At 37.1% G+C, this 23207-nt stretch overlaps 1 protein-coding gene across 13 annotated transcripts in view; it reads right to left on the bottom strand.

Moving 5' to 3' along the window:
- Positions 1-23207, bottom strand: part of prom1a (prominin 1a) — a 47745-nt gene that overhangs the window by 10459 nt on the left and 14079 nt on the right. For 7 of the 13 annotated variants that reach the window (XM_086084403.1, XM_086084404.1, XM_086084409.1 and 4 more), the window contains 20 exons: positions 20579-20784; positions 14199-14319; positions 12755-12818; positions 12333-12422; positions 11577-11600; positions 9590-9819; positions 8514-8588; positions 8002-8065; positions 7210-7369; positions 6878-7030; positions 5266-5389; positions 5070-5173; positions 4779-4863; positions 4057-4203; positions 3840-3911; positions 2938-3030; positions 2783-2800; positions 679-732; positions 154-234; positions 7-75 (listed from right to left, as the gene is read on the bottom strand). In XM_086084403.1, the coding sequence (XP_085940529.1) occupies positions 7-75; positions 154-234; positions 679-732; positions 2783-2800; positions 2938-3030; positions 3840-3911; positions 4057-4203; positions 4779-4863; positions 5070-5173; positions 5266-5389; positions 6878-7030; positions 7210-7369; positions 8002-8065; positions 8514-8588; positions 9590-9819; positions 11577-11600; positions 12333-12422; positions 12755-12818; positions 14199-14319; positions 20579-20784 (2034 nt within the window). The remainder of the gene's footprint in view (positions 1-6; positions 76-153; positions 235-678; positions 733-2782; positions 2801-2937; positions 3031-3839; positions 3912-4056; positions 4204-4778; positions 4864-5069; positions 5174-5265; positions 5390-6877; positions 7031-7209; positions 7370-8001; positions 8066-8513; positions 8589-9589; positions 9820-11576; positions 11601-12332; positions 12423-12754; positions 12819-14198; positions 14320-20578; positions 20785-23207) is intronic. The other 6 variants (XM_086084411.1, XM_086084415.1, XM_086084416.1 and 3 more) reach the window with 3 other exon arrangements.

The following is a 23207-nucleotide window of genomic DNA, read 5'->3' as shown; positions in this document are numbered from 1 at the left end:
ACTTACAGCTGTTTTGACCCACTCTGCGTATTGATGGAAGTAACCCACAATGGTTGATGTGTATTTTGCACTTTCCTGAAAGGGGAAACAATAATTCAAAATGAGAAATTATTTGTCATCATGTGTCTGTAATGTAATGAGTTGTGTCGGTACCCGGTTAATAAGGTGTGTTGCATTCTGGGAGATGAGATACTGGGCTGCGTTGATGGCATCTAGTATGGCTAAGACTTTGTTCTGTGGACAAAAAAACATGACATTCAGTCGTGTGCTTGGCTTTTTCTTTGACTTAATGCCTACTTTGGTTATAATTGCTTCTGTTGTTTGTTTTATTTTGGTCGTTTTCTACTTCCTGGTTTTCTTCCCATTGGCTTGATAAAACTTTTAGCTGCAGCTTACCGAAAATGGATGAATGTTTGAGTGAAAAGTGCTATGTTAGCTTCTAGCTAGTAACAATTTCTGTTGGAGTTTCGTCATTATTTTTTTATTTTTTTAATATGCACTTTACTGTTTGTTTGTATTGTTTGACAAGAAGAATCTCTGAGCTAACATATAGGCTATGTTAGCTTATAGCTAGCTCTCTCCTGTTGAGTTGATTAGACTCTTGGTTGGTATCAAGTAACTTTTAGCATTGAAAGGACTCAAATTTGTCTCTTGTGATTGTGTTTATGGTTGACTTACTGGCAGGTCTGATGCAGTTCTCTCCAGGAACCTCATGCTCTGGTTCAAGGAGCTCTTCAAGGGAAACAAAACACAACGGACAGTCATAGAGCAACAGGGCTAAAATGTCAAAATGTGAGGTCCACCCGGATCACGATGACTCAGCAGCAGAGGTGGCAAATCCAGGTCCAGAAAGGAAAAACCCTGCCACAGTTTGGCTTTAGCCCCTGATGCTAGCTAGCTAGCTCCATAAAAGGTAAACGAGCACCATGGGAGCTAGCTAGCTAGCACCTGGGGCTAAAGCCAAAATGCGGCAGGGTTTTTACTTTCTGGACCTGGATTTGCTACCTCCGCTCAGCAGAAACGATACACGCTCAAACGTGAACACATTTTATCACGTCACACATGCAGAAGGATTGTGCTCCAAAATGAAAACAGCCTTAAAGTTGAGCAACCACATTAGGGTTGTGATTGGGGTGATTTGTCACCTGGTTCCAGCTAATGAGGACAAGCGCCATGTATGAAATGGATAGATTAAAAAAAGAATCTTCCCATAAATAAATTGATGACGCAACAGGTGATTAATTGAGGCGAAGGCCTCGACTTCAGGTGGTTTTGACGCATAAATAAAATATGTGACCTTCACTTTCAAAGAGAAGGAAAGCAAAATGTCAAACTGTTTTTGTAAGTGGATGCTTGTTGGCATTTTGGCCACAAAGTCCTTCAATACCACACCTTCAAAAAGTGCTTCCCAACCAAGACACATTTTACTTGAAACTAATCTCACGGCACACAACCTTAAAATCTTACAGAAAATATATAAAATTTTACCTCTACATATTATTATTATTATTATTATTTTCAAGCAAAAAAAAATTGTAAATGGTGATCAGAACTTCACAACCAGCAACCGTTTAGCAGATCTGCTAGCTTAACGCTAACACACAATGTAAAACGTCATTGACAGGCTAGCAAAAGTAGCGTCAATGTTGCAGTAATGTAACACATGTAAACAAACTATAATGCTGACATTTTTCTATCCTCTGCGAAAAACAACTAATATTTATTGTAGCTTAGTTGAGACGGTCTTCTTCTGTGTTTCATCTGCATGTATTATACTCCCCCCTGGTGGCCAACAGAATGGGTAGCACCATGCCCATTGAAATGTCATGATTCTTTACATTGTATTCTAATCTTCATTTTTTGGGGTGCAATGAAACACATTAATGACATTTCCATTCATTTCAACAAGTAATGAGAATTTGAGATACATTATGTAAATTACAATTTTCTGAAACAGTTGTGGATGGGAATCACTGCTTTGAAGGATATACACACTCACACGCACACACATTGCACACTGTGACTGTATCCTCTAAAACGAGATACATTTTTCCAGGTGTGCCTAGTAACCTGTTTACTATGGAGGACCAACACTGCCAAAATAAAAAATAAATGAATGACAAAATAAATAAATAAATGAATTGAAGTGAAAATAAAAATGGATATAAAATATATTTAAAAAAAATTGTTTGCAACAGCGGAGTCCAACCCAAAACACGCTTAAAACCGCCTCTCATTTGAATAACATTTCGACCTGACAGAGGGTCTGCAGCATGAAATAAATAAATGTTAGAGCGTCTATTTATATATTTATTTTTGTATTTATTTCGACTTTTTTTTTTATATTTAATTTTTATTTTTTGAATCTTGTTTTTTGTTTTTTATTTGTACTTTTTATTTATATTAATTTTTTTTTACATTTTTTTTAAATTATATTTCTTATATCTGTTTTTATTTTCACTTTTATTCATTCATCTATCTTAGTATTTTATTATTATAATTTTTTTATTTGGCAGTTTTGGTCCTCCATAGTTTACACCAAGCAGTGCAGTTCAGCATCACTTGTTTTACCTCCGCCAAGCACAAAAGCAGTATTACACAACAAATACACAAACAAGTGTACATATGTCAGCAACGGGGGAAAAAAAAAAAAAATCTGAAAAAAAAAATCACTATATCGCTAATATTCATCGCTGCCTCAAATGCTACCTGCACTACTTGTTGGAAACATGGCAACCACATTGCACAAAGTAACAAAATGACAACGAGCAAAAGCGCTTACCCTGGCTCTAACATATTTCTTGTCGGTGAAAGTAGAAAACAAGCATACAGACGTAAATTGGAACAAATGGCTAATTGGATAGAGTGAAATGTCAACAGAAATGAATGAAAGAGGGCGGGGCTGCAAATGGAGGCGGAAAGTGGGCGTGGCGTTACCATGGCCTGCTGCATGGGGACGACCTGCTGGCTGTGGATCTGGCGCACGGTGCCCGCGTGACCTTTCAGAGATGTTTGCAAACGACCTCGAGGCTAGATCACACAAACGCACAGAAAAAATACACGCTTTGTTACACACGTTATAGTGTTAGAGGTAGTGGTAATGTATGAAAGTAGAAACTGTCGGAAATATTTTTGAAAATATTGAAAAAATATACATACTGTATATAAAAAATAAAATAAAATAAACGAGTACATGAGTGATTACCTTGACTAAAAAAAAATGTTTTAACACAAACACAAAAAATATTTTTTAATGTATTTTTATTTTATTGTATTTCTTTTTTTTTTGGGGGGGGTGTCCCTAGTATCAGCATTTTTGTGAGGATTTCTTAAGGTTAAATTCCGTTTTTTTTTGTCATATTTTAGTGCAAATAAATAAAACATTTGGCTATTCATGGGCGGGGGGCAGTCCCAGTGCCCCGAGAATTCTGGGGGTCGACTGTACAATAAATAAACATGTTTAAATAGATTGGATAGATCAATCTATCTTCTGATCAGATCAGTGATCTCTTATCGTTTTTTTTTGTTGTTTAGTTTTTGGTGATTGGCTCCAAAATCCTGATAAAGCCAAAAGGTAACTCAATAATGTGCTTTACATGTTTCAAAGTAAACACTACATAACCCTGTACTTAAAAATGTAAAATATTTTTTTTACTCTGTTATATTCAATAAAAGTTTTGATAACATCAAAAAAAAAAGTATTTGTGCTTTGTTATTAAGTAGAAGGTGTTGATTTGCATGTTTTCTGCCCCGCCAGGCCTGGCAGCGACGCTGCGGCAGAGGCGTATTAAACATGAATAATTGAAATAAACAGACAAATGGAGCGTGGCGTGAAATACCATCAGGTCTGTCTGGGCTTCCAGCTCGTTAGCAAACGCGAGCAGGTCCACCACTGTGACGCCTTTGTTGACCTGCGGGAGAGAAAATCACATTTCCACTGCTTTAGTGACGCTTCATTTACACGGAATTAACTTTGAGATCCATTGGAGGAATGTGCACAGCATTTTTTGGTCAAAAAGAAAAGCTACGAATCTCATTTTGTGTCAAATGTGTCACCTCTTCCAGGTAATCTGCGTAGTTGGTTTCCGACAGGCCTGCCTCGGAGAAATCCAGAAGGTTCTGCTTGCCCTCCGCTTCCAGTAAGATGACTCCTCTCAGGTCGATTTTCATGTTGTTCAGAAGTGTCGCTACGTCTTTTGTGAACTGGATAGAGAACAAGTCCATCGCAACAAAGCGGAATATTGCTGATTTGGTCAATTGCATCATCTGATTAAATGGCCACTGTTATCAGTGAATTAAGTTTATATTTAAATGTCCAATTTGTTTTTACATGTGTTTTGTGATTTCATATATTTCATTTCTATTCATTATTTCTTTTTGTAATTTTTTGGACATATTTATTTCATATTTTTATTCATTTTCACATTGATTTTATTTTCATTTGATTGTTTTATTTTTATTTTATTTTTCAAATTTAAATGTAGCAGTGTAAATCAAAATTTTAAATACAAAATAATTATGAAACAAAATTTACATTTTTATATTTATTTTCACTTTTTTTTTAAAAAACATTTATTATAGCTTTTTTTCTTCAGTTTTAGTAGCGTGTGTCAAATTAAATAAAATGTAAATTTTTATTTTTATTGTCACTTCTTCAAATATTTGTCCTTGCATCTCTTGAAAGGTTTTCTCTAAATTATCATCATCATGTATTATTATCTTCACTTATTAAATTAAAGAGATGTCTCCAGGCCAGAGTTCGTGTTGCCTTCACTGACCATGGTGACGTTGAGGAAAGACGAGACGTTGAAAACTTTGTCCAAGCGCAGGGCCGAGTAGATGCCTTTGTTTTCTTTGCAAGTGCTGCAGACACAAAAGTGGAATTGTTAGCCTAAGCGTTTGCTGCCACCTAGTGAACATGTCCGGAAGTGCATGACACGCACGTTCTCTCTGGACAGGAAGTTTGGATTAGCCGCCGACGCAAATACAAGAAGCCATTTTATCCAATCAGATACATACACATGCCGTGTATATTTTTATATTTAAAAATGACAAATCCAGATTGTCACCTGTACAAGCTCTCTGCTGTGAGCTCCAGCTCCGAGTCGTTGTACAAGTAACCCGGGATGAAGTTCCTCCACTCGGAATTCACCAGGTACGGCGCGTCCACCACCTGGAGACCAGTCGCAAGCGTTGAGTGAAGTGAAAAGCTTTGACCAATGGGCGTTAAATAGGGTCGTGTTGATTGGTCACTCGATGACTGGCCTTAAAGAGTTCCTTGGTGTGAAAGGGCTCGCAGACCAGCTTCTCCATGTTGCCGCCCAGCAGGAAGATGGCGCTCAGCAGGCCCATCAGAAGCCAGGAGAAGATGAAGCTGAAGCCCACGCCGCTGGGGACCACAAGACGCATCGCAACCGTCATCATCATCATCTTCATCATCATCATCTTAACAAAATAATATCAATCATTTTACATTGTTTTATTTACATGATATATATGTTTTTTTAAACACTTTTCTCTGTCAAAGGCAATGATTCATTGTAGTTTTATTTCACGACGGTTAAATTGTTTTGGGCTTTTTTTTCTTGTTTTTACTTACTCGAAAATGGTGTCAGAAGCAGGGGCAACATTTTTAAATGGGCTTCTTATTTCTATGCCCAATAATACAACTTATTTGTTTTAAGTGGTGTCAGAAGCGAGGACCCATTTAAAAAAATATATGGTTTCTCATTTTTACGTTCAACAAATCAAGTTTTTGTCAGAGGCGGAATCCGCCTTTTTTTAAGTGTTAGAAGTAGAAACTTTTTTTTAAGATATGGCTCCAAAATGGTATACATTTTTTTAAATGGGCTTCTTATTTCTATGCCTAATAATACAACTTTTTTTTTTTTTATAGGTGGTGTCAGAAGTGAGGACCCATTAAAAAAAAGGTTTATCATTTTTACATCCAACAAAATCAGCTTTTGTCAGAAGCGGGATCCACCTTTTTAAAAATGTGTTAAAAATAGAAACTGTTTTTTTTTTAAATATGGCTCCAAAATGCTGTCAGAAGCAGGGGCAATTTTTTTTTTAAAAATGGGCTTCTTATTTCTATGCGCAATAATACTTATTTGTTAAAAGTGGTGTCAGAAATGGGGACCAATTTTTTAAAATATGGTTTCTTATTTTAAACTTTTTTTATTTAATTTTTTTATTTAGATATGGCTAATTATCATGTCCATCTTGTTTTTGTTGGTAATAGTAACAGAAGTGGGAAACCATTTTTATTATTGTTTCTTTTCTTTCTTTTTTAAACCTAATATAACTTTTTTTTTGTCAGAAATTGTCTCAGTGTAAGCAGCATTTTAATTTAACAGTATTTCTTTCTTTCTTTTTTTTTCTTTTGTGGTAAAAAAATGGGCATCCATAAAAAAAATTGGCTTAATGTCTGTCCAATTAAGCTTCTTTTTTTGGGGGGAATGACAGAAGTAGAGATCCACTTTCTTTCAATTTAAAAAATATGCCCATGAAACATCTTCAGACAAGAGGGTCAAGTTTTAACAACCTTTTTTTGTTTCTTTTTGGAAGTGGTGTCAGAAGTGGGGGACAATTTTAAAACCATAAGGGTTGTCATTTGTATGACCAATAAAACAATCTTTCTGTCAGAAGTGGTGAACTACTTTTACTTTGTAAAAAGTGGCTTTGAGTTATGTCAATATTATATTTTGAGAACCGGTGTAAGAAGTGGAGTTCAACCTTTAATGGGTAAAAAACGTGGTGTCAGAAGAAGGACCCACTTATTCTTTTTTAAGTGAGTTCTTATGTTTATTTTCAACAAAGCAACTTTTCGGGGTTGTATCAGAAGTGGGGCACTACTTAAAAAGCGAAGGTTCCTTACGCCATGAGCATGGTGCCTCCCGTGTTGGAGATGCAGCCTCGCGTGGTGGGCGAGGCGTGCTTGTCGTATCCCAGCGTGCCGCACAGCAGGCCCAGGTAGTTGAAGGCCAGCACCAGCACTAGCATGCAGCACAAAGCCACGCAGCTCGTCCACCTGACATCGCACGCACACGCAACGCACATGGAAATCGGATCTTTTGAATGCAACATGCATTTGGTCTATTTTTAAAGTAAAGTGATGCAAATGTTGCATTTTCTGTATTTGAATGAAATTCCTGTTAAATTCAGGTGGTATTCTACATTTTGCTGACACAAACGGTGTGGTGATCTGACCTGTAGAAGTCCAGCTTGTCAATTTCAGGGTACTGGTCCTCGATCTTGGCGTGGAGGTGGCTGATGAAGATGGTGAAGTTGGACAAGGAGTTGTGCACGGGCAACACTTTGGACAGGTTGCCCACGTTGCCGCCGATGTCGTCCACCAAACTCTGCAACCCTGACGTAGTTTCAATGAAGACAAAATGCAATTGTTTTAGTGGACAGCAAAATAAGAAGTCATATTTATAAAAATAGATCCCCACTTTTGACGAATAAAAAAAAAACCTGGAGTAAATCACCACTTCTGACACCAGTTCTGACAAACAAAAAAAAAAACAGTGTTTTTATTGTAACTATAAATAAGCCCTCTTCAATAATTGGATCCCCACTTCGGACACCATCTCTAACAAATTTTTTTTTTTAATTGGACATAAAAATGAGAAGCCAAAAATGTCAAGTGGAGCCACACTTCTGACACAAAAAGTGTGTATGTTTTTCTTAATTCATTCAAAAAATTGGATCTCCAATTTGGACACAAATTCTGACAAAAATGTATTTATTGTTGCTATGAATTAGCCCTCTTTAAAAATTGGATCCCCACTTCAGACAAAGCAAGTTTCATCAGATAAATAAATAATAGCCCATATTTAGAGGTGTACCCCATTTCTGACAACACGTTTTAATGAAAGAAGAAAAAAATCCAGACTTCTGAACAAAATAAATATTATATTGGTCATCAAAATTAAAAAAACACTAAATATATTTTTAAATGAACCCCCACTTCTGACACTTTTTTGTTTTAATACTTACTGTCAACAACAGCTCGGGTCTGTACCATAACCATGTAAGGCGTGTCATTCAAGGATGCGTAACCCTAAAAGAGGTGACAAAAAGGCAGCTTTATTTACTGCACATAGCATAAACAAGCTAACTCAATGTGCTTCATATAGTTAACGTACAACATTCAAAGATGAAAATAAACATTTAAAGGCAAAATAATTGAAGTCATTTAAATGAAAAAAAACAAAAAAAAATACTTGAGGTTAACGTCCGTTTTGATGGCAGCTTATTCCGTTCCCGTGCAGCATAACAGCTAAATGCTGATGCACCATGTTTGCTTTGAACTCTGGGCCCCACTAACTGATCTGAGCCTGTGGACCTCAGAACCCTACTAGTCCCCCCCCCCCCCCAAAAAAAAGCAAAAAAAAAAAGAGCATTTTTTTTTTTTACAACCTTATTGACACAATTTCTTCTATTTCCTCCAAAAAGTCACCAACCACACCAAAGTCAAATAAGCAATAAAATGAAGACTTTCCGTTCACCTTGTTGACGACGGCGCTGAGGTCCGTTTTTAACACGTCGTTCATCTTCTCCAGCTGAGAGTTCACGTTGGGAAGCTGGAACGGATAAAAAATAGAGTCAGTCGGTTGTCAATCAGACATCCATCGGCGTAATAAAAAAAAAAATGCACGCAAAAACTCGGTTTGACTTATTTTTGTATAAACTTTTTTTTGTTATACAAGCACAAAATAATATGACGTTAATGTTGAATAGAATTGTTATTTACATGCAAAATACTCAATGCTGGATAAAACTTAACAAAATGTAAATAATGTTCGATTCATTTTAGTTAATTAAATGTGAGGTACAATTGTGTTATGTCAACACACAAAAAAAACTATAAATACTACACAAAGTTTAAGATATTTAAACTAACAAAAACAAATTGTTCATTTTTGTACACATCCTTCCTTCCGTTGACATTAAATTTTAAATAAATATATTTCTTCAAAAAGAAAGTGTTAATATTAACTCATTCACTGCCATTGACGTGTTTGACATTTTTTTCATTTAATTTCATTTTTTATGAAAACCTAGAATTTTTTTATTGTACATTTATAAGAAATATAAAATTATCATGTGATTAATTACGATTAAACGGCCCTTATTTTTAATATATATTTTTTAAATTAGGCCCACCAGGCGATTACATTTTTTTATTGTAATTAATCACATGACTTCACTAGTTGACTAACGATTAATCACACATTTTATATCTGTTGTAAAAATAAAAAAATCTAGGTTTTCATACTCTTGCTAGCAAAAAATGTTAAACTAATAGAAATAGTTTAAATTATTATTTTTTGTTAATTTTTTGTCTATAGCCGTCAATGGCAGTGAATGAGTTAAAAAAAAAACATTGTTTGAAATATTGTAAATAAATAACAATAAATTTAATTTTAAAAAAGTACAAAAGATGAATAAAACAGAAGAAATAATTAATCAATCACCATAATAATAAATGTACTTAAAAATGTTGTAAATATCTTGTGAAGTACTTAAATAATAAATAATACATAAACTGACAAATCACATAAAAAAATTAATCCTTTGGTACCCGTGTGAAGTTGGCGCTGATGTGCAGCTGCTCCAGCGACTGGAGGATGCCCCGGCACAGCTGAGCCGAGGTGGCGTCCGACTCCTCGTCATGGCAACCGCGGTCATTGAGGGAGTACTTGATGTTGGCCCGGACCAGGCTCAGGTTGAATTCCAGCTTGCCTGTGGCCTCCTGCAGCACTTGCAGGGACACACTCACGTTTTCCAAGGCCTCCTTGGTTTCACGCATGGCTGCGAAACCAGAGCACATAATCAGCTAACTTGCTGGCGAAATAAATTAAGAATATCTACAGCATGGCAAGATTTAGCTACCTAGCTAACCTATCTCTTAAAAGAAAGGTTGTCCATTTGAATTGCTAGCATGTTTTAAACTTTCATCCATTTATTTTCTGTACCGCTAATACTTACTTCTAAATGTAATTTTTAAATGTGCTCTAAATCTAAATAAATCATCTATTTTAGGGTGGCTGTATGTTGGCAGGCTAGCGCTCCAGCTATCATGTTACTTAGTACTCAATGATAATCTAAATTATTAGCTATACAGCTAGCTTGCTATCAAATTTTAATCCTAAATATTCTTTATATATGTCTTTCATTTCCTTGAGTTATTTTTGTGCTCTAAATGTAAATAATTAGTCTTACGGTAACCATAGTTTGGCTAGTTAGCAATAGCTTCCTTGCTAGCACTCTACTTCATCTTCTAAATCAATAGCTCTATCTAGCTAGCTACCTTGTTAGGTAGTTTTAATTCTCCTATCTTTCTATCAATCAATCTATCTTTTAAAATATCTTCATTTTTTGGCAAGTTAGCATAGCAAGCTAATGGTCTATTTTGCAAGCAATGTATTCTAAACGTCTAAAATCTAAATACGATATTTTTACATCTTTAAAGAAGTATTTTTTGCTCTACATATAATTTTATATATACACGACACATTTTATACTATGCTACGTTATTTTGTCTATTTTTTTTATTGTTTATATATTCAAAATGCTTTACTTGAATGTGTGTTGTGGGCATTTCTCTAAATGTAAATAAATCATAAATCTGCCCAGCAACACCTTAGATTTTTGGCCAATAAAGCCCAAACAACAGCACTATGAATAATAAAATTTTAATAGCTTTTAAATGAGTTCTCGTCGTTGTACACAGGGCAATTAAAAGTTTACAAGCACCAGAGGAGACAACAAACGAGCGAAGGGTAGGAAAATCACAATGTCGCCCCCTGGCGGACATTTTGCGACGGGATCGGAGCATGCATGAGTCCTCGTGCATCCTGAATGCATTCAAGAAGATGCAGGGAAAAAAACAGGGATACTTTGATTCAGTGTTCGCAAAAGTGAATTAAAACTGCACCAAGCAGGAAGTCTCAAGAGAAGTTTTCAATATTTATCAAAAAACAACACAAACATTATTGAACATCCAAAACAATGTCCCCACCCATTGAATCAATAAAATCTGTCCAACTTCCATTGAGAGTCATTGGCTATCAAGCCAGGAAATTCAGCTAACAGCAATGGGAGTTAGCTTTTAGCTAACGTAGCAGTCTGCGTAGTGCTCTTTGTCAAACACCACAAACAAAATGCTAAAACAGATGAAGTCCTTTGTTCACCAGCAGAGTCTAACACAAACAGATGGCCTTTATTGCACAGCATCAGTCACAGTAGATCCAAATCAAGGTCCTTTGTTCACAATAAGTTGGTTGTTACTGGTGCCATTTGAGTTCTATGACGCCATGCAGAATGCTAGCTGGCAAGAAGCTAACGTAGCAGTGTGTAACGTCACAAATCAAAGTCTTTTGTTCACAAAAACCTACGCAACTATATGCGCAGTACATTCATTGCAGTCAATTTGTCAGTGCAAAGTGCAGTTTTAATCTTCACATGGGTCTTTAATACTACATGAAGGGAATATAAGTTTGGGGGTCTTGGGAGGGCTCACCACTGGGGACAAACCAGACGCGACGTCATGGTTCAATTCCGTTTACCTTTAATGGCTCTGTCGATTTTCACTTCACAAAAAATCCACCAAAAAGAAAGAAAAGCAAAACACAAGAGGCTAAACTATGATGTCATCAAAATGGTATCGCAGTATCATCAGTTGAGTTTGTTTTCCTGACAGTCAGCATTTGATACTTCGGAAACACACAATACAGTAGGTCATTATTTTACCATATTTTTCTAAATGTTTCATTACTTAGCATTGTTTTTTCCACTTTACTTTTACTCCTATTTTTTCTTTTAACTCAAATCATATTCATTAGTTTCCATAGATATCTCATTATTCGATTCTTTTTAAATTCATTTACTGGATATTTCCATTATTACCAAGATCTTATTTTAATTTGCTAGATTCTTTTTTTATTATTATCTTGGAAAATCCTTTATTTCATATTTTCATTATTTTATTTGTCATTATTTTCACTTTATTTTATTAATGATATATACGATTGTACAGTAACTTCATATTTGCATTTTACTAAGTTTCCCAGATTTTTTTATTTTTTTTATTTTACCCGTTTCCCCCCATTCTTTTACTATATTTTTACATCTCATTATATTTTTAATGAATTATTTTTATTATTTTAAATAATTATTTTATATATTTATCTGATATTGGCCTCTATTTTGACTTTATTTCCCTTCACCATCCATTGGCAAAGACAATATGATTTTGTCGTTGTTGTTTTGCTGTCATGCTGATGGTATCACCAAAGGATATGAAACGGGGAGCTCGTACGCACCTCCTGTCATTTTCAGCACAGCGTCCAAAGCCGGGTTCACCTCCTTACCCAACGTGTCGCGTATCCGTCCACCTAATAGCGGACCTATGTCTGTGCAGCAAAAGGAGATAAGCGAATATTAAAAGATAACACACGGTACATTGTGCGACTTATGTCTGCCATTTGGAAAAATACAACAAACATGGTCATCAACAGATTTAATCTCTTGGCACTGCTGGCACGGGCTGGCCTTTATTTATTCGTTTTATTATCTTTTTATTATCTTCTTAGTCACATAAACAACATGATAATGAAAAGTATAAATAATAAAAGTAAAAATGAGCACAACAATGTAAAGTCGGCAAGGAACCCTAAAAATCATTGTAATGTGTATTGATGAAAGTCGCCACTAGGGGGTGGAGGTAGACAAGGAGTGGACTTACTTTCCAGGTCGTAGAGGACTTGGTTCTTGGCGGTGGCGTACTGAGAGGTGAGGTAATCGATTTGCTGAAAATTGGAAGCAAAAAAAATAAATAAATAAATAAAAGTGTACACTTATTGTATATATTTAAGAGATACCAAACACCACCATCCCAAAACCCCTGGAAAGTACAGTTTCACCCATCGACAAAAACATGGGTCAACATGTCTCTAAGAGGATGCACAAGAAAAGGACTCATGCGGTAAAAAGAACAAGAAGTCAGCGATTTTGGTTTGAAGCAGCCATTTTGGGGCCAATTCCAGGGCTCCTACTTCCACAAAATGTGGCTACGGAATTTGCCCAAAACGAACCTCAATTGGAAGCAGGTATCCGTGACAGACTGGTGGTGACGCTAACTTGCCAAAGATTGTTTGCCAATGTCATCGAATGTGGGCGGAGCTTGCCATCAAAGATTGATGATCGTTTGGGGGGATTATCGGAAAGTTTGGAAACAGTTTGAACTAATGACATGAAATTTGGTGGACACGTTTAGCTTGGCAGGATTCATTAAAAAGTTGACCATTTTTTTCATACAATATTGTCTTTTCTAGTTTCCGCTGTTTAATTAAATTCTCCTAAGAAATGTGCCCAAATGAGCGCTTAATGGAAGTAGAAGTACTAGATAGATGGGTGATGCTATATCGCAAAGTTATTTTTCTTATTTTTCTTGCCAATGTCATCTATTTTGGCCGGAGAACTGTAACAAAAAACATTGCTCATCATTTTGGGGATTTGCCATGGGAATTTTAAACAAAAACATTGCTGAAGGACATGAAATTAAGTAAACCCTGGCACAGTTTGGCTTTAGACCCTGATGCTAGCTAGTAGCTAGCTAGCTAGCTCCCTAGCAGGTAAACGAGCACCATGGGAGCTAGCTAGCTAGCACCCGGGGCTAAGGCCAAACTGTGGGAGTTTATTTACTTTCTTTGCCACCTCTGACTACCTGAGACCTGAGCAACTGTGATGTCATCTTCAGTCGACAGCAAGTGGCAAAATGGCCGCCTTCTGAGATGGATAAAAACGGCTAGATTTTGCTGCTTAACCCATATTCCACTAACGCAATATTAACCAGAATACTATATTTAGACTAGTGAGGCTGCATAGAACAAACCCTAATCCTAACTCATTATTGTAAAAAAAATAAATAAAAAAAATTGGGGAGTGGGGGGGGGGGGTGATTTGCCTTTTAACGTGATGTAGAAACCACTAATAGGAGACTTTGGCAATTTCCAGGGCTTGTACGTTCACAAATGAGCCCCACTAAGAAGCAGTATGGGAGCCGTAAAATTGCCAAGCTTTTTGGTTTCCGCCATGTAATGTAGGCGGAGCCTTAAGTCAAAATGTGTCGATCACTTTTGAGGATTTTTCCGTGAAAGCGTGAAAAACGAGCAAACTCGTCATCCTACCATTGGCGTGTCGTTGGCGAAGGCGTGCAGGTCCCTCATGTTGCTGTTGACCAGACGTCGGATGTTCTTGACCTGAGCGCTCAGGTTCTGGTTGGCGGCGTACGCGCACAACACGCCGATCCTGCCAAAGCCACAGACACACTTCCTGTTATCTTGGGTGACAATGACAACATGTCAGATGTTGAATCAGCATTTTTAAATCACCAAACTATTTCCCCCGAACCAAAAGGCAAAACGGCGTGGGTTTCGTCAACATATTCAAATGAACCTTGCCGTCCCTTCGCCCTCATCAGGCAGACCCGAGAGGCTCGTCTCAGGCTTAATTAGCCCCAGCGAGATCAAGGCGACGGCGGCACATAATATTAAGCCGCTTCCATGACTCACCCCTCAATCCCGGCAGAATTGTCAGCGCAGCAGCTCACAGCTAGGACGAGATATATATTTATATATGAAACGCGCACGTGTGGGTGTGTGTGCTCATTTTCGAGCGCGCGAGTTGCAAACGCGCAACTTTGATCATCTCGAATCTTCATGAATGATGTAAACGCCATTTTGTTTTTCTCTCTGAAGGTGTACACAACATGCAAAGCGAGGTGCGGGCCTTTTTTTTTCTGCACTAATGCGTGCATTGAATCTTTTCCAGTCCTGAGATGAAAAAACCCTGCAGGAAAATCCCCACCTTTTGTGTTTATAATCCCGTTAATCTAACCTGTATAATCCTGCAGATGTCGACATTTAGTGAAGGTGAGATGCTGAAAACAAAACAAGTGCCTTTGTAAACTCATTAATGAATCACTGTTGTCAGTGTGTAAGAAAGAAAACAAAAGTATGTGTCTGCCTTCCAGTCCAGCTAAAACAGATATAAAAAGTCTACACACCCCTGTTCAAATGTGGCTGTTTCAACAAATTTCAATTCATGTTAAATGAGAGTCAGCATTTGAAGTGCCAGATTTACCCTAAATAAAGCTCAGCAGTTCTAAGTGGCAACTTCCCTCTCGAAAAGGCTTGTAATTGCCAATAGATGCCACAAGATGGCGGCACAGCACCCCCCCCCCCCTAATCTTATTTAAAGACTATTAATGGCTGTTAAATAATGTATGAAATAAATCAAATAAATGACTCTCCAAATTAATAAATCAGTCATAGGAAACAAAATTATATATATATATATATATATATATATATATATATATATATATATATATATATATATATATATATTAAAAAAAGAATATTCTAAAATGGTTATGAAGTAAATTTTGAAAAATTCCTCACAACAAAATAAAAAATAATTCACAATTTATGTATTTAATACATAGAAAAAAATAAATATTCTAAAATGGTTATGAAGTCAATTTTGAAAAATTGCTCACAACAAAATAAAAAAGAATTCAGACTTTAAATAATTGATACATAGACAGTTTAATAAATAATTTATATTGAAGTTACTGTATTTTATATAATATTAGTAAATTTTGGAGTCAGCGCACCCTTTATTCATTAACTAATTTATAATTTAACTACTTCTCAAACTGCCAATCAAAATGTCTAGACTTAGGGAATAAGAAATAAATGAGTCGTGAAATTACTAAATCATCCTATTTATAAAAAAATTAAAAAAAATCAATGAATACATCAAAGGTGATTTTGCAGGGCCCCTGCATGAAACAGCCTTCACGGACGACCTTATCCTTTTGAAACCGTCTACTAGAGGGTGCAACATTCGCCTCCACTCAATTTCCGAGCAGCTACTGTAATTCCCGTTTGGATCCGAGCCAACACACGTGAAACTCGGCCAGTTTGAACAAATGAAGAGAAAGAAGAAGGGCATCAAACTAGCGTGAATGTAGGCCACTATCGGGGGTTGACACGGTCTGCCGGTTCCATAGCTCGTAGCGACGCTAACAATGGCCCGCATTCACCCATCGGGCTCCCCTCCCTGCTTCCACGAGAATGCAAGTTGAAGTTCCATCATCGTCTCCACACAACAACGCGATAACAAGTGCAGCCACACGGACAGCGCAGACCTCTGCCAAGGCTTATGGCTGCCTCTCACAAAGAGACGTTTTCAACAATGAATCGCCCGTTTGAGAAGATACCATCATGGTCAACGGGCTCGCATTTCCCTCTGAAGGAAGTGAATGGAGGAAGGGCTTCATATTAAGGGAAGTACAACATCATAGTTGGTAGGTGAATCAGGAGGAACCTGGAAAATCACGTTGGACTATTGATTTAGTATTTTATTTTGATTTAATGTTTTAGTGTATTTGTTATTGGAGTAATCCAAAAGTAATTAAAAGTAATCAAGTTACATTTCCTTAATATTAAGCCATTTAGGTTAAATTACTTACGTTTTTTTTTTAACAGGTAACTATTAACTGGATGGGATTACATTTTTAAACGAATCCTCCCAACCATGAAAATAAGAGACCAAAAACTACATGTAAGAATTGACATGTACTAGATACTAGATTCCGATTGTATGATTTAAAAAAATATCGCGGAATCACTGTGTTAAACTTAGCACTAAAAATTTACTTTTTAAAATATTGTGCTAAAAAAAACTTTTTTCCCGCCATTTTATTTTTTAACAAAATATTGAATATTTTGTTTATTTTAAAGTTAAATAAACAAATAAATTTTAACATTCTTTTAAAATTTCAATTCCCCTTAGTATGTCACAGTTTCCCATCACTGCTGAGCTATTTTTAGAGATGGCCCATGTGCTACTCATGTTGTAGTGGGGCTAACTAGTACCCACAGGCACTGTTGTTTTTGTAAGGACAATGCACACTGTCTTACTCATTCGTCTTGCGCGCGCCCGCCCTCCTCCTCCTCCTCCTCTGTGTGTAACTGCTCAACCCTCCCCTCTCTGCTCTCCGAGGAGGAGGGGGGGGGGGGGAGTTAATTGGAAGCAATTAAGTTCAAATTGTGTCCTGTTTAGAAGTCCCATCACTCTTACCAGTGAAAGCCATTGACCAAAAACTGGCGCTACACCAGAGCTATAAGAGTTTAGAATTTTTCGTTTGAGTTAGTTTTTATTTCATTCAATAAAATGTCTGACATGTAGATTGACCAATCAAGAGTGACGTAACCATTACTCGTACCTGTGACTTGTGTCGTACCAAAAGTAAGGAAAGCATACTTAGTTTGACCCGGGGTACCTTAAACAAGTTTTCGTCTTTAAAAACAAGCGCAGTCAGTTGCTTTGAAGCGGCCAGGAAAAAATAGAAAAAGTAATCCCCAAAGAAAAGGATTGTTGGAGTCAGAGATGGAAGAGAGCGCACAAGTCAAAGCAGCTTTTTTTGTTCCGGGCTTCTCTTAATCGCACACTCAAGAAAGAAAAGAGGGATCAATGGTGAGTATATTCTATAGTGGAGCTATTTATAGACATAGAAATCCTCCCAGTCCAAAGAGATGAAAGATCACCGTTGAGCCGTCACCTACTGGATGGTTAATAGTAGATGGATGATTATTGTTTTTATTATGATTAATTGTGTTATTTCAAGGTTCATTTTACGTAAAAAAAAATCAAAAAAAATCTATGTGCTGCTAAAAACATTTTATTTCTTGTTTTCCAGAAATGTTCATGCTAACGATATGCATGCTAAGCACAAACGATGGATGCTTTTGGTGAATGGCTGAGCCTTGGCGGAGGTCTGGGCTCCCCTGTGCCACCCCCTCTGACCTCGCTCCCTTTTTTTTCGCACTGCCATCTCTCGTTCCTTTATATTTTCTTCTCTGCGACTATTTCCTACCTACGCTTGGCCCCTCGCGGGCGTCGTTTAGTGGATTTCACCGCCTCCTGTTAGTCAACTTATCGCGGTATGAGTCACTGGAAGATGCTTGTCCGTGTGCACGCTCAGACCAACATTCCTCTGCCATGCTAGCATTTTATTTCATAGAAATGTGCTCGTTTTTCCCTACATTTTAATTCAGTCCTCATTATTCACGTCTTTTTCTAGTTTAAATTCATGAGCAGGGAATGCTTCCACCTTGGGTGATATTAAAATGATAATAATAGGAGCGATGTTGTAGTTTAGTCTTGGATTACTACGGTGTTCAATTGCGGCATTTAATGGATTTGAGGGTGGGCGGGTGGCGTCGACATTATCATTAATTAGACCCCCGTAGGATTGGTGCGGCGGGGGGTTTGCTTAGCTCGTCATGTTGCGACCTTTTGCGCTAATGGTGTTAGACAGCCCACGACTAAAATAGAGCACGGAAATGCATGCTGGGTAACAACATGAGACAAGTTGTCTTTTGACGCGCTCGCAAAAATAACAATAACGTTGATTTCATTACAGTTCGTTAGTTTGAATTTCTTAATAATAATTTGTATTTTTTTCATACATGGTTAGTTGCCTTCTAAATATGTAGATATTCATTATAAGCCAGCATACGCACAACTAAGTCAGATCATGTTATGTTGTTGTTGCCCATTATGTTAGCGGTAAGGCTACAAGCTACAAGTGGCTAATTAGCATGCAGAAATTGGGTCGTGCATTAGCACAACATTCAGTTTATGCATTTTTTGGAATGGTTTAGCACCAGGAAATCCGTATTCATTCCATATAATGTATTCTTGGTGCTAGACCATTCTATATAAAAAGCAGTACAAAATGTGCAAACAAATCCACATGGATACACATTTTCTGGTGCTAATCCATTCCAAAATATACATCCTATTAATTATGTATTTTATATGGATATGTAGTTTTTGGTGCTAAACCATTCCAAAATGTCCACTATTGTGCATTTTATGGTGCTAAACCATTTTAAAATGTCTATTCTCATTTAAAAAAAGAAAAAAAAAGTTAAAACAACAAAATATGAAAATATGGATGTGTAGTTTTTGGTGCTAAACCATTCTAAAATGTCTATCATCATTAAAAACAACAAATACGAAAACAGCATGGGCCTATGGACATGTAGTTTCTGGTCCTAAACTACCACAGACCACCAGAGTGCACACACAAACACCATCGAGAGTCACATTACAGTGATGCCTTGGCTTATGAGTTCAAATCATTCCGTGACCAAGCTCATAACTCAATTCACTCAATTGATCTATTCTAGCCACTCAAAAGCACCACCAAATTTTGTTGCGTTTTTAATCAAGAAAAAATAGCACTGTGTTGTATAATGAATGTAAAGAAGACGTAAACTACTGTACTATTTATTTGTGTGCTGGATGAATGCCTTTAAGGGGCGTGGCCTAGGCTAGTGGATGATGCCTCGAGATGGAGTCACTATACTTGAGTGCTGGCGTATCTGAATCTCGCTTGCAACTCACAAAAAAAAGAAGAAAAGAAATGACAGATTGGAACTTGAAAAACTTGTTTCACATCCACACACACTAGCAACATGTTCAGGTGCGTTTGCGTAAGCGGGAAAGAAAAGCGTTGCCATGGCGATGCAGCAGGGGTGTATTTACTTTGACGAGGGCTGACTTTCTTCCATGGTTGGAGAGAGTCTCACTTATTGGAAATTCCAAAGCACGACCAGCAGACACCGGGGAGCGTCGTTACTTATTAAATCTCCCCAGCGACCGGAACAGAAGCTAGAGTGAAATGAGGATGAAAACAAACCTCATGGCACTTTTTTTTCCTTCTTTTTTTTTTTTTTTAAATCATCCCCACTTGACTTTTAGAAAATTTATGTTTTCTCTCCAGGTACACTTTGAATCAAGTTAGAACCAGATAAAAACAGAAACAGCGAGAGCTAGATGGATGCGCTTGCGTCAGAAAATGCATATGCTTACCTTCATCGACAAATATGTACATTTTAGAATAGTTTAGCACGTGAAAATGCATATACAGTGGTACCTTGTGATGCAAGTCACAAGTTTTTTGAGATACAAGCAGTCGTTAGCCTTTCTTCTTTTTTTTTACTTGCAGAGGTGTCAGGTCCAGAAAGTAAAATCCCTGCCACAGTTTGTCTTTAGCCCCTGATGCTAACTAGCTAGCTAGCTCCCTAGCAGGTAAATGAGCACCATGGGAGTTAGCTAGCTAGCTAGCTAGCACCTGGGGCTAAATCCAAACTGTGGCAGGGATTTTACTTTCTAAACCTGGATTTTCCACCTCTGTTGACTTGCAAGCAAACATACCCACCTCTGCTCATACGCATTTACTGTAAACATTGGTGGCCATTTTGTAAAAGTTTAGAACCAGAAAATGCACATGCCTATGTGTTTAGCACCAAAAAATGATATTCAAGCTATGTAAATTTGTAGATGCGGTATGGTTTAGTTTCATTAAATACCATTATAAATAGCCATGAAAAACATGCTACTTAACATATGTGCCTAGAAACCATTCTTTGTACGTGTTGGTTTGTACCCGTGTGTTATTTTTCCGTCATATGCACGGCACACTCACGTGACGACCAGCGAAGTGGAGAAGAGTAGCGTCCCCAGTAGGCCTCGCCGACAGTCGGCGTTCTTCCTCTGCCGCTGGTGCATCTCGCCACCGCAGTTGTCGCAGCAGCGGCACAGGCAAAAGAAGAGACCCACCATGGGAACCAGGACGGTGAACAGGACACCCACTGCCGCGCACACCAGGAAGCCCACCTCGTAGTAGACCGCCTGGGGAAGGAAAGAGAGATATGCGTTAGGTGTTGCCGTTATAAGAAGAGTGGTTTAGCATTAAAAAAAAAATACAGAGTTTTTGATGTGTAGGATTATTTTTGGAATGGTTTAGCACCTATCGTTGCATATACATACACTACATGGACATTTTGGATTGGTTAAGCACCAGCAAAACATAGCCGTAAATATATTCTGTAATTGCTTATTATCACCACAAATGTCCATTTGTGTTTTTAGTGCAGACATTTTGGAATGGTCTAGCACCAGCAAAAACAACAACAACATATCCATAAATGAACGAGCAAATATGTACATTTTGGAATGGTTTAGCTCTCAAAAATGCATATTAATTTGTCTATGTGCAAAAATAGACATTTTAGAGCATCAATAAGCACAATTTAGAATGGTTTAGCACATTAAAAGTAAATCCAAATGCGTCTAGTGCAGACATTTGGAATGGTCCATAACATTCATTGGTACATGGTTAAGTACTAAAAAATACAGTACAAAATTAAATATTAGAGTAGTGAATTTGAACTGGTCTAGCACAAAAAAAATGCATATTATCCAGAAATGCTTTTGTGCTAATCTGGACAGTTTGGAATGGTTTAGCACCCGAAAATGTGTGTATCCATATTTGTTTATGTGCAAAAATTGACATTTTTGGAATGTTTTAGCACCATAAAATGCAAATCCAAATGTGTTCATATTTAAGCGTAGATATTCTGGAATGTTTATCATCAGAAATGCAGCATTTATGTGTGAACGTGGACATTTTTGAAAGGTCTTGCATTAGTAAATGCGTACCCATAAATGTTTATGTGAAAATATGGACAGTTTGGAAAGGTGTATTACCATAAAATAGAAAATAAAATCAGTTTATATACAAGTGTAGACATTCTGGAATGGTTTAGCACCAAAAAAAATGCATATCCAGATGTAGTACTTAGATGTCAGGATGGTTTATCCTTAGAAAATGAATATCCAGTTGTGTTTGCGTGCAAGTGAGGAACAAAAAGTGGGACGAAGTAGATAAAAGAAAAGTGAGAGGGCAGCATGAGAATGCGTTGATAAATTAATCTAACGCTCTCTAGTGTGTGTACAAATGGGATTAGTGTACACAACACACAGTCAAAAATGTTCTGAAACTGTAACAAAAGCCTAATAATGAACCATTCCGCGGTGTTATTAAATATGATCAATGTCAAGGAAAGCACATTATTGATGGCACACGCCTCGCAGATCAATGCGTGTATCCCTGTGGTGCTGCCGCATCACTAACGAAGGCGGGAAGACAGAATTTTTGATGAAAGGATGGACTTCCAGCTGAGCTACTGCAGAGTAAGTTGGACTTAAATCAGTATCCAAGGCTTAAAATAAATTAAAAAATATATAATAAACCCCCTAAAATCCCAGTTTCATGGAATGGATTTTATTCTAAATCATCGTACAAAATCTGCATTTCTCCCCACTGTCTCAACTTGTCATAATAACAATATATTTTTTTTTTACCCTCCATGCCTTACAGCTCGTACTATTTTTGGACGATCGCTTTGTTTTGGCGAGAGCCCGAAGGAAGAATGTGACCTTCCGCAACGATGAGGTGGCGGCGTGTCGCTGTAGTTAAGATGTTAAAAATCACCAAAACACCCGCCGGGGCGTCCTGGGGCGGGCGGAGGGTTCCAGCTTCGTGCTTGGAGAGAACACATGCTAGATTATACTACACTTTGAGACGTTTTGGAATAGTTTAGCACAAAAAAATAACTTCAACATTTAAGAATGGTTTATCTCTAAAACTAATGCTTATCAACACAGAATGTATTAATGCACAAATTTGGACATTTCCGGAATGGTTTAGCACTGCAAATGCATATCTACAGTTGAAACGTTGATGTGCAAAGGTTGATATTATGGAATGGTTTGGCACCAGTAAATTGGATATCCAATCCATATGTGTTTACGCGTAAATTTGGAAATTTATGAATGTTTATTACCAAACAATGCATATACTAAATATGTATTTATGAGCAAAAATCTGACATTTCTGGAATGGCTTAGCACCAGAAATGCACATCCAGAATTTTTATTTTATTTTTTATTTTTATTTTTTTCTAAAAAGAGCTCAGTATTGTTCATTCGGTAATGTCATCATCATTGCTCTTTTTTTTTTTGTATGTGGGTGAGTATGTGTATGTGCGTGCGTGCGTGCGTGTGTGTATTCGTTAACATTTAGATGCAAAGATAGATATTCTGGAATGCTTTAACCCCAGAAAACGCTTATCCGTGTGTTTGCTTGCAAATGTGGACATTCTGGAATGCTTTAGGACCAGAAAATTAACACCAGTATGTTTTTTATGTACACGGGGCAGGTGGATATTTTTGGATGGTCTAGCCTAAATGTCAAATGTTATATAGCATAT

The sequence above is a fragment of the Leptonotus elevatus genome, chromosome 9 (assembly GCF_054856555.1).
Source record: "Leptonotus elevatus isolate MCC_2025b chromosome 9, RoL_Lele_1.0, whole genome shotgun sequence".
In the NCBI taxonomy this organism is placed as follows: domain Eukaryota; kingdom Metazoa; phylum Chordata; class Actinopteri; order Syngnathiformes; family Syngnathidae; genus Leptonotus; species Leptonotus elevatus.
The sequence above is the reverse complement of the archived record's forward strand: the minus strand, read 5'-3'. Positions and strand labels throughout refer to the sequence as shown.